Source organism: Lagopus muta, chromosome 2 (genome assembly GCF_023343835.1).
Source record: "Lagopus muta isolate bLagMut1 chromosome 2, bLagMut1 primary, whole genome shotgun sequence".
NCBI classification, from domain to species: Eukaryota; Metazoa; Chordata; class Aves; order Galliformes; family Phasianidae; genus Lagopus; species Lagopus muta.
Window position 1 is genome coordinate 44,034,004 of NC_064434.1, and position 12,266 is coordinate 44,046,269.

At 37.5% G+C, this 12,266-nt stretch overlaps 1 protein-coding gene across 1 annotated transcript in view; it reads right to left on the bottom strand.

Annotated features, from left to right (window-relative positions):
* Window positions 1–1,213: 1,213 nt before the first annotated feature.
* The window catches only part of WASF1 (WASP family member 1), a 78,867-nt gene continuing 67,814 nt past the window's right edge, over window positions 1,214–12,266 (bottom strand). Inside the window, 7 exon segments of the mRNA XM_048936383.1 lie at window positions 1,214–2,122; window positions 3,701–4,256; window positions 4,258–4,339; window positions 5,644–5,823; window positions 7,917–8,089; window positions 8,950–9,067; window positions 9,734–9,887. Coding sequence (XP_048792340.1) covers window positions 1,965–2,122; window positions 3,701–4,256; window positions 4,258–4,339; window positions 5,644–5,823; window positions 7,917–8,089; window positions 8,950–9,067; window positions 9,734–9,887 — 1,421 coding nt within the window. The 3' untranslated portion in view covers window positions 1,214–1,964.

Here is a 12,266-nt window from a genome sequence, read left to right on the forward strand (position 1 = left end):
TTTCTTGATGCTATGCAACACACCCAGCTCATAGATACCAGATGCAGTCAGCACACCTACAGGGCAGATGTGGTGGCACACTGAGACCATCAGCTTTAAGCAGTGCCAGCCAAGGTACCATGATGCTGTTCAGCTCAAGTGACAGTGCAGGCTGCATCTAGAATATCTAAAAGGAAAACTGCAGATGTAACAAAGGCACTACCCTTGCAATGGAAAAATTCTTCAATTAGATAAAATTACAGCATAACCTCTGAAGGTGACAGAGAAGCTGGAAGAGCTGCTGTATTCCTACTTGTCTGCACTTCTGGAGATTTGCTCGGTCCCACAAACAGGCTAATAGCCACATGCCTCTGCAAATTGCTCTGCATCCTACAGAACACAGAATCATGTAATGGTTTGGGTTAGAAAAGACCCTTAAGATCATTTAATTCCAGCCCCCTGCTACAGGCAGGGACACCCTCCTCTAGACCAGGCTGCTCAAAGCCCCATCCAGGCTGGCCTTGAACGATTCCAGGGAGGGGGCACCCTCAGCCTCACTGGACAACCTGTTCCAGTGTCACAGTAAACAATTTCTTCCTGATATCTAATCTAAATCCACCCTCTTCACATCTCATATCTCACCTTCAGAAACCTTGTTCCAACTTTAAACATTGCTTTCCCACTACTCGGTAATTCCATTTTCCAGGACTAAGTAAGGTAGAGCACTCTTTAGCTTCTCATGCTTCCATTATCAAAAGAGTTTTGACTTTATGTTCACACTCGAGAAAGTTATTCTAGAGAATGGAAACACAAAAACCCTGTAACTATTCAATGTTGTAACATACACAACATTCTCAGTACTTAAAATAATCACTTTGCAGTATTACCCATATTCTTAGCAATCTATCACTGATTGTGATTTTGACGACCGTATCTCCACTTCTCAAAATACAATGCCAAAGCTTCTAAAAAAAAAACCAACAAAACACTTAAACCATATAGACCACAAGTTCTCACTTCTTTTTTTTAACTAATGGATCACATTAAGTTTTCATCTTCTTGTATCACTTGATGATAAGAGTACATACGTTGTTTTTTTTTTGTTTAACATAGGTCCTTCAATCAAGTGAATACTTACTGCACCTCTGAAGGCCACAGATTGAATCTGTGATATCCAGGTATGCCTCAGTTGTAGCAGTGAAAAGCAGGCTTCACTGAAAGAGCAACAACCAGGAACATTTAAAATGAACCATTTATTAAATCAAACTGTTATTTTAACAGTTACATAAGTTACACAGCATGTTTAAGTCAGAAGATTTCACGAAGAAAAAAATTAAACTTGTATTATGCAGGCAAAAATAGTACCACACAATATGTACCTGGGAGGGAAGAAGGGAAAGGGAATCTCTAAACATTCAAATAAGGCCATAATTATTTAAAAACAACAATAAAACAATAATAAAACCCCAAAAGATCAATTTTCCTTTCAGTGTGTTCAGTGCTGCTAACTATATGTACTTCCATTGTACAGATGTAACTGAGGCAGTGATATCTCAATAGCTAGGTTTAATGTTTTTAAAACATTACAGAAGTGGAATAAGGCTCATTAGTACATACAGCTGCCCTCGGAATGTCAATCTCAGTTGCCTTCATTAACTTAAAATTCACAAAGTGCACAGTTAAGATATGCCAAAAAATTGAAACTGCTACTCTACCAACAGCTGCCCATGCTTAATACTTAGTGGTCTATTGGAACAAAGTATGTTCTTCCAAAGAAAGAGATGTGTAAGAAAAGCCACTGTAAAACATTTAGTTTCAAAAGATGCACTAGGAATTGCTTGTAAACTGAAAAGTAGAAAAACATGGATTAATCGTGTAAAGAAAAGAATACAAAAAACACTAGAAATGACCATCAAACTTTCAAAGAACAAGCACCACAATGGACATTAGCATTCGATTTTGTAGCGTACAGCAATGTATTAATTTTACTCTAACCAATCCACTTCATCAAATTCTGAATCATCTTCCGAATCACTGTACTCTACAGCAATGCGACGAGAAAGTATGGTAGCAACATCGTTCTCAATGCGCTCATGTTTCGCTTCTTGTTCGCGTTGCTCTTCAACTTTACGCAGCTGAATACCTGAAGAACATCAAATCACAGAATTGTTACTGCCCTGCTTTATCGTTATACAAAGTATTTAGCTCATGAATCACTGAGTGCTTTGCCACCAAGGCAAAGACTGAGGACACTGCACTGTCCTCCTCAGGGGGAAGTTCTCTGTCAGCTCTTAGAGAGGGGAATGTCAGAATTACTGCTGCAGATAGGACCACCAGTCCTACTATAACATCCTGTTCTTGATTTCCAGTTAGAGATACATCCATATTTTTTAGCACCATTCTAAGTGATTAAGCTGTCTTACTATTCGCGTTTTTAACACTTTTTATACTCCCTCTTCATGGCTTCAATTAAAAGTTAAAGCTATTTGGGTATCCTAGCAAGATACAATTCCCTGTAACTCAGTTTTGAACGTGCAACAGCCTGTTTTATAATAAAATATTATGTAAGTCAAATACAAAGCTGAAATAACGTACACTGATAATATAAGAAAGCTAAATGCTGGTAACACAATTTGAAACAAGACAGAGATTGTGTATTTGGGGATTTATATTCATGACACCATAGACTGACCTAAATCCTGTACTTAATAGTCCCCCCCCTCTACTGTCAGGTGATAGCACATGTACTGGGGTGGAATTTAAGCTATGGTAATTGGGCCTCTTTCTTATGCAAGATTCGGTCAAAAGCTTTTTCAGGGATCAGCTAAACTGCACCAACAGGCCCTCCTTAGTTTTTTTGCTGGTCTTCTCTACTGCTGTTGGTACAGACACTACTACTCTATTCAAATGTTATCAATTCATGTGCATTAAAAATTACTTCAAATAAGTGTTACAGACTATCTATGGATATTACAGTACAATACAGATCCTGTACTGTGTTGTAGAGGCACAGGAAAATTAGAATGTAGTACAAGGAATATTTGAGAAAGACCCGCTATTCAAAGATACCACAAAGTCCAACAGCAGCATTCAGAGTGCAGCAGGGATTTGTCAGATTGTAGATCTGACAACTCCTTCCCCTGGATGACCAGGAAACACTGCCCTGGGTCTCTGCCATTCACTTGCACTTTGTCAGCTGGGAAAGTGCAACTGCTCTGTTTGACACCACTGTGTGGAGACATGTTCAGACTATAATCTAAACACCTTTAGGTCTTTAGCAGCAATTTCTGATGCCCTTTAGATGTTACCGTAGTACATTGATAATATGATCAAAACATTCATTGAACTGCTCTGCTTTTATCTAGAAGTCTGTGAAAATAAATGTTCTTGTCTTCTACACAATCTGCAGGCTATGAGAAATAGGCAGACAGAATTGAAGAGATAATCTCCAAAGATTATCTATAAACACATGTACACTTCTTCCGATCTAACTTTAACAGAGAACCAGTTTTGCCATCCAAACTAGAGATCTGATAAGTGCAATTACAAACTGAAAAAAAGAAAATCTGTCTATTTGGCAGTCTTCACGCTGAGAGAACAGAGAACAAAAACAGAGCTAAGATGCATTTCTCTAAACTAACTTCTTACATGTTAAATATTCCATCTTTTAAAGCCAATGAGGATTTATTAAGTTTCTGAGATCATTCTTTTTGTTCCATACCTTTCCGTATTGCTTCCAGCAGCACACTTCTAGCATCACTGATTACAGGAAGAGTTGAAGGGTGGCGCTTGGGTTCAGGAGCAGGAATCACTTGTGATGGTGGAGATGGAGGCATGAGAGGAGCATGAGGGCCAGGGACAATGGTTGTGGGAGGAGGGTGAAGAACAGGAGTGGGATGAGAAAGGGCTGCAACTGTGACAGGAGAAGAGGGTCGAATACCAGGAGGTGGCAAGGGAGGAGGTGGAGGTGGTGGAGGAAGTCCCTGTACTTCACCCTGAGGAGGAACTGGGTGGACTGGTACCGCTTCACACACTTGTGCAGCTCTAGTGACAGGCGGGGAGGGCTGTGCCAGGGGAGGGGCAATTGGAGGTGGAGCTGGATGTAAGACCCCAGGAGCTATCTGGAGAGGAGCTGGCGGAGGTGGCACGGCTGGGGCCTGCAGAGCAGCAGCGGGAGGTGGGGGAGGAGGTGGGACTGGGGGAGGCGGTGTGGAAGTCATCGCAGCTCGTAGTGATGAAGTGGACAAAGCAGATGGAAGAGGTGGTGGGGGGGGGGGGAGGAGGAGTGGGGCTCACAAACACCGGTGGTCTGCCTGTCGCTGGTGACTGAGGACGGTTTTCTACCAATCCAGTAGTAGAACTGAAAGAACATGACAAAGTTATTAGAGTAGCAGAGTGAAAAAAATAGTAATAGATTAATTTCTACAATTAAAGAATACTGAGCACTGGCCATTAAAGAATGTTATGTATTATGATGATTTCAAGGTAATCTCCATTAATACATGTAAATTCTCAGTATGCAGTATGCATCAGTCTTCCAACAGACCTTTGCTCACATCCAACTATTAATCAAGTTTATACAAACCTGCATCTTTATCAGATGTTTCCTATGGTGAGTATTATTCTATCCTCTCAACTCTGAGTAAATCAAAGTTATTTATCTAAAGTTATTTACCTGAAGGTAACTAGTGGTTGATTAACTGCTTTAACCAACAGAACCTAAACCAAACCAATTAACCCAACCCCCCCAGAACACTAAAAGCAATGAGTAAAAGCAAAATGCATATTTAGGGTCTGATGACAGAGTGAGTGAGGCTTATGTTAAAGGTCATCAGTTTTATCTACAGAAGTGTATGTTTATATTCTAGCTATTCATTACAGTGCAATGAATATGTGAATCAAATGCAAATAGGAACAGTAAAATTACTTTCCAGAAAGACCACTAGAGGATTTCTTTCAGCTGCCATGGTAAGATTAATTTTAAAACTGTTGCCATTCTGCATATATTCTCCTGGGGAGTAAAAAGACGTTCTTCTTGAGAGATGAATATCTCATGGATGAAACAACTCAACTGTTCTCTATTCCAAACTGTACATACCTGACCCTAAACTAAGATTTTTGATACAAAAGTACCAGCGGGGTGAAAATACTTTAAGTATGTATCCAGCTCTGGAAAGGCAGAGAAATGAAAATTAAAATAACAGAGGGGAAAAAAAGTCACTGTAAGTTAGCACATGGAATGAATGTGTAGTTTTGTCAGCTAATCTTCGTACCATGGAAGTACATTCTTCCTTCCATGTATGATGAAACACAGCTCAGTAGTACAAATGTCAGATTTCCAGATTTTCAAAACTCCAAAGCTGAGATTCCAACATCATTCAAAGAAACATTTTCCAAACAGTTATCCTCAGAAGGTTACACAGGTAAAATACCAATAGCTAGGTGGCATCTGTTTCCAAAACTACACACTGTGAGACTTAGGTTTTAACTTTTCTCCCCAACTCCTGTGTGGCCCTGTGGCTGTGGAGAAGTCAGGTTTCTGGATTGACACAGAGTGTACGTACCACCTGGGCCACACAAAAGTAACACTCAAAACTGTTAGTGGGGTAGTAGAAAACAAATTTCCCAACAGGACTGCATGTGACTTGACCGCTCTTTACCTACCTAACACAAGGAGGCACAGGTTTCACATCTCCTGCACCGTGCATTGGAGGTGGTGGTGGTGGTTCATGTGGTCGGACCAACACTCGCTCTTCAGCTCTGTTCAGAAGTTCAGACATCTGGCTATAGGGTAATGCAGAAAGAGAATATGATCCGTCCATATGGTCCACATATGCTTGAGATCTGTAGGAAAGCAGTGAAAAACGATCCTTTGTTAAATCTAAGTATTATTGCTCTCTGTTACTGTTTTATATTTCAGTTTTGTTTCTGAATTCCAAGATCTTCTCTTCACTAATGTTGTGTATTATATACTTAATGACTTTTTAATAATATATCCAATTTCCCATGCCACTGCTTCTAGCAGCTCAAAGGCTCAGTGCTTTTGACAGGTATATCAGACAATTTCTACATTGTATGCCTGATCTTAGAGTTCACGAATCACGTTACTTTGATTTAGGTACACATATCAATACAACCAGGAATATGCACACAGCAGTATGTTATGCAACAGGCATTATATTTGTAATAGTTTCAGCTCCTAAAACCCAGCATATGAGCAAACACATTCTTTTGTAACGTTCTTTCATAACATCCATCAAGTGGTAGAATTTACAACTGAATAATTTAGTTGATCTTGTCAGAGGATCTTCATTCCAGTATTTTAATCCATACTCCAGCATTCTCTACACTGGAGAACACACTACTTTAGATCCAGTATTTTATAGCTATATAATAGATGCAAAGAAGGTAATCTAAAGAAGATCTACTATTGAGTAGTAACATCAAATACAGCTAAATGCAAATAAAGACAGCATAAAATAATTCAACTTGCAAATTTAGACACCCTTTGAGGGCCTGATCTGCTAGAAAATTTTAATTAATCACTTAACTAAAAATATTAATAACTGCTTAAATGTCTCAATGAAATATAGATGAAATGTGTTTGCAGAACACTGCCCAACGCTTATAGAAGTATTTTACCTTTATACGTACTGCTACCAGTGTAATATCCAAGACTATTAAACAATTAGAGGGCAAAACTATTACTCTGTTATTCAAAAGCACTCTGTTCTTCTATATCTGAATAACATCTTCTGCACACGCAGTGCCCTCAAGCACTACTGCATTATTCATAATTTCACTACTGTTACTGAGATAATCAAGGTCTTGGTGAGGGTCCTGGCTATAAAAGGAATCCTGCAAGAAGTGTGCCTAATATGGAATCCAGTACAACAAAAGAAAAGGACAGCAGGAAAGCAGATGCTTCTGCTAACTACTTAACAGAGTTGTTTACAGAGATAAGACACTACAAAGTTGTTCCCACAAAAACATTCTTTGCCACAGCTTAAGTAGTACCCTACTGGCTAAACTGAGATCATTTTTCCTTTATGAATTCAAACAGCTAGCTTTTCTACAAGTAGCTTTTTGCACTTCTCAGACACAGAACATTATCTCCAACAGATGCTGTAAGTTATCCACTGCTACTATTAAGTGTATTTGAAAGCCCTATTAAGTTAAACAAAATGCTTGGCCAGTGAAAGATGGGGCAGGATTCATTTATTTATTTTGTTGTATAGGGCAACAAACAACCAACAATATAACAAACAAACAAAAAACCCAGCCCAAAGCAAACCAAATCACACCAAAACCACACCTCCAAAACTGCTGACATTACTTTTCAGCCCTCTTTCTTATCATAATTTTCTCAGCTGATAAAATAGAACTGGTTTTGCACAGGCATCACCAAAGGAAACACAGGAGGAATACTATGTAAAATGCTGCATTTAGCCACCTGCAAATATGTGCTGTGAAATGAAAATTCAACAGGTTGGATTTTGTAATAGATCATAACCAGAAGCATCAATCAAATCTTGGATTTGTTCATGAGTAAAGAGAAGCTCAGCAGTCTCATTCGAGTTCCAAATGGACATTTGTTCACATCACACCCACCATATAATCTTGGCAGTGTCTGCTGTAAGAAAAATCAAGCGCTTGGAATAATGGGGATTTCTGAAGGTCAAGACTGGGATATACTGATTATATTTCCTTCAAGTCACAAACAGATGACTTCAATAACAAGATAATAGTAACTCTTGTAAAGATACACCGACTGAGAATTTTAAAACTGACTTTTGATAGAACTAAATCAATAATTTTCAGTGTGTTTCAAGAAAAGCAGTAGCATCTCATCATCTACCACTCCTCAAGCATGTTTGCTGTACATTAGAAGTATCTATACTTAATAACGGATAGAAAAAATAAAAAGAAAAAGAAACCTGGATTCAAAATGTGAGGCTGGCCCATTAGGAACTTCAATGTGCTTATGTAAGAGGTTAACATCATCTTCTGCGAGCTCTGGACCTTGGGCTAGCTTCTGCCACTCCCTCCGTCTGTCATGAGGTGCCCTTGGCACTTTTTCTGGTTCATGAGGGCGATCTAGATTTTTCTGCTGTAGGAGAGTTGTGCAAACAAAAGTGACAATTAAGACAACGTTTTTCAACTAGTTGCATTTATACATCATGCATAAAACAATGAAAAACAATCCCAATTCAAGAGCAAGAAGAAACAACAAAAATTAAGTTTCGGTCAATACAAATATATAAACCAAAAAGCATTGTGAAAGGCAGAAGATTCACTCTAATGCATAAGTTACTTATAAGGCAGGGGAAAATAACTGCCCAGGTAGATTTTTATACTGCTTGAAATGAAACGCTGAATCAGTTATACTTACTGTCTTTACGTATGAACTATACAGAATCATGAAGAAACAAAAAAAGCAGCACTATCTTTTCAAAACTGCTTATTTAAGAAAATATATACAAACTGCTCAATTCCTGCTAATTTCTGCCCTGGTTAGAGTAAATATGTGCATAAGGATTTCATTTGGGTGTTGTTGCAGTTGGTGGTTGTTTTTTGTTTTTTTTTCCCATCTGTGAGACTGTCAGGGTTTTGTACCTAAAAAAACAAAAGTGGTCTAGCAAAATTTTTTATTCCTTTTTTGCTCTTTCTTGAGTCACTGTAGGTGATTTATAGGTTCTTATAGCTTTCTGGCAAACCTGCTTTTATTTACTTTAAGGCAATATGAAACCTTTGGGCACATTCATATTATTATTAAATATTTGTTTGTTAAGTCAAGGGAATTTGAATGAACAAAAGTAGTTTCAGTTGAATGAAGATGACCATATTTCTGTAAAGTCTGTATTGTTATTAATACCATAACCAAAATTCACCGTATAAGCAAGTGAACCATTTCCAGGAAAAAAAAAAACAAACAAAAAACAACCAACTACACAAAGCTAACATACATACCTTCTGCTTCCTCTTTTCTTTTCTTTTGTCCTCAGTGTCCTGTAACATTTTTTCCTTCCAGAGGTCAAAGAAGTATGAAGGATTGGTATAAAACTTCAAACCTTCTTTTCCATCATCCCTGCAATACAATGACCCAAACAGGATATAATGTTTATTTGACAACAAGTGTTAACACAAAAAATAAAGGCTTATTCAAGAATATGTGCTATTTCACGCCTGGAAATATTTTGCCACAGATGAACAGACAGAACTTAAAAACTGATCTCCTACGACATCACTCTTTATCATCTTTCCTTGTATCAAGGTTCAGATTCTAGAGCAGTGACTTTAACACAAGTTAAAGATAAATGAGTATCCTTAATAAGAGAATTCTCAGTCCAACAATTCAAAAGTAAATCTGAGTGGCTAGTGTTGCAACTATTGATTCAGACTGATTTGGATGTAGCAAAGAATATTCACCTCTGCTGAAGACATTTCTTTCTATGTATTCTACCACTTGTTTTCATCTGTTCTTATTCAAGAGCATTACTCAGCTTAATATACACAGATAATCGAAAATACTTTTTCTTACCATTGTTAGGTTAGAGTAAAATTTGAGTAAACTAGAATAAGGTTTTAACACGTTCAATATCTTCTCTTATCTGTACTCCTCAAGCAGCTTCACTGTTTTCCAGCGCGGCTCTTCCAGCACTACTCAACATGAGCATGATGACTTAATATAGAATCTCTACTACATATAGCTAGCTAGAAATTGGTTTTGATTGTTTTTTTTATTTTAACTAACCTGTAAGGGGTGAGAATGTTAAGAGGAGGAGGCTGTTCACAAATGTCATAGGTTTCTTGCAAAGGAATAGGCAGAGTTTTGCGGTCAAACAGCTGCTGATCTTGAGTTGTGGAACTGCGGAAAGCTTTCCTCATGGTAATGTCCTGCAATGACACTGAAAGGGGATACGGCCATGTAAAAAGAGAGAAAAAAGCCAAATACACTTCATTTGATTTAATCTGGAATTGCTAAATGCTAGTTAGAACATCAATATTAAGCATTACTACTAATACTGTACACCCAGTACAAATGCATGTTCAACAAATATAAATTCATCTAGTAATAGTAACATGACAAGATGTTGTCAGATTACATGAAAAACACGTTTGAAATGTTCCAGCATATCACACTGAATTTAGTTTTGCAGGAAACTTCTGTGTACCTGGACAGATCATCAGAACCCTCTCTCTATCTCTCCAAGGTAGTTCAACAAATTGCTTTCTGTAGTTTAAAATAATTCTCTAGCTTGAAAGGACCTAATAACATTCACCCACTCCACAATGTTTTGTGTGCTCATCTTGAGGTATAGATTTTACCTTTATCTGTCATTAGGACTTCTCTTCCTTGCATGTAGGTAGCAGTTCCTAAGAAGGCCCACTGAGATACCAAATTGGCAAATCACTTAAGCTCACTGTACTGTTATCAGAGAGTTTTAATGAGAGGTGATACTGTGTTCCAACACATCAAAGCAGTCAAGTGTTGGCTTTTATCAGACTGAATAGTTGAGATAAGGCTCTTCTGTTTAATTCAGGTGAGTCACTTGGAGTTTTTAAGCGCTTATCAATTATCATTATGCAAGATTCAAAGGAAAAATAACACTAGGTGAATTCAATAGATTAAACAGTGATTTGAAACACACTGACTTACTGTTGTTAAAGCCTCTTCATCTTTTTCTATTTCACAATCATTAAAATTTAGATTAAAAAATAATGGGGAAGTGACTGTGACCAGTGAAACTTGCACCTTCCATTTCTGGAACAGTGTACCTTCTCAGTCCATGTTAGCCTTCCTCCCTGATGGTCAATTACTATACTTGTGAAGCCCCTGGCATTTCTCAAAATGGATTTTGCAGCCTGTGTCAAACCTTCACTAAATAAATCAGCAGCTTTGTTCATCCATTCAGATATTATTAAAAAAAAAACCCACAAAATTTTATACATACACACTAACACATTTATGCTGACCGTAGTGCCTGCGTACTCAAGATGAGAGAACGCCTTCCCTGTCTCACTGCTTTAGAGAAAATCATGAAGGCCTTTGGCAATTGTTTTCTAAGATCACACTGGTTTAAGCTGAAAGCTGCTTTTACTCTTCTTTCTTGTAACACATAGAAGTGTATGTACATATACACAGACAGAGATGAGGTTCTACTCTATGATCAAAAAAGGGGCAGGATTTTTTCCAGCAGGCTTACAATTCCTGACATGTTCTTTCTTCTTACCTAAGCATATTGGCAGTATTCTTTGTGAGGCTAAAGATAGGTTTTATTTGATTTTCAGTTTGCTGTTTGAGGTTCATTGCAGTTGGCAAGGTTATATGTGCTGGAACAGTTTGCTCCTGTTTATCCTTAGATTCCATTTTGTTACTGTATTTTTTTATTGTTTTAATACCTTTAATTAGCTGCTCAGAAGCCTTTTTACATGCTACATGAAAGAAGTACTATAATGCATGGATATCAGCTAGGAGGTTCTGTTTCTTCAAGTACTTTTATACTCATAAATTAAAACATATATTTTGTACCTGTCATGAAGTATGCACTGTTATTTGCTGCCAAAAGTTCACACTTAAAATAAAAGACTGGGGTTTGCCTAGTCTAAAATGCCATTTTTAGATTCATTTATACTTCAGCTGCTTCTCCTTTAGGTTGTTGGTCTTACAAATTTCACCAAATGTATGTGTTCAGAGTTGCTTGACAATTCCACAAGCCTTTAACTATTCTTTTATTGGAAACTATGTCAGTTAAAAGAAATAAATTGCTGTATTTCTTAGAACCCGCATAAGTTCTGAAAGTAATAAAAAAAGAACATTGCCATAAAGACAGTTGTTTTAATATTAAAATGCACATGAGGTATGCAGCACCATATTCCTGAGATATATATTACCCTATAAACTATTCACATTCCCTATTTAATCTCAAGTGAGCAAATACAGTTGGTCAAATTCATAACCTGCATTTTGTTGTTTTAATTTCCAATTTTTGTAATCATGTACAAGGGAACATCACACCTGAGGACAATCAATCCCTACCTAGTGTGTGCAGATTACTTTTCTCTCTAATACCAGACTAATGTGCAAAGGTCTTAAGAGAAAACTGAATTTCAAAAGGCCAAAAGCATTCCCTGCATTGATATTCAATGAACGGTATTCAATGCAATCATTCAACACAACTGAATATATTATTACATTATGAAGGAAATGCAAGGACACAGAACACAAAATACTGAGAATTATGACACTGATATAACTAGCCTACAGAAAAAAATGATTGCCTAAA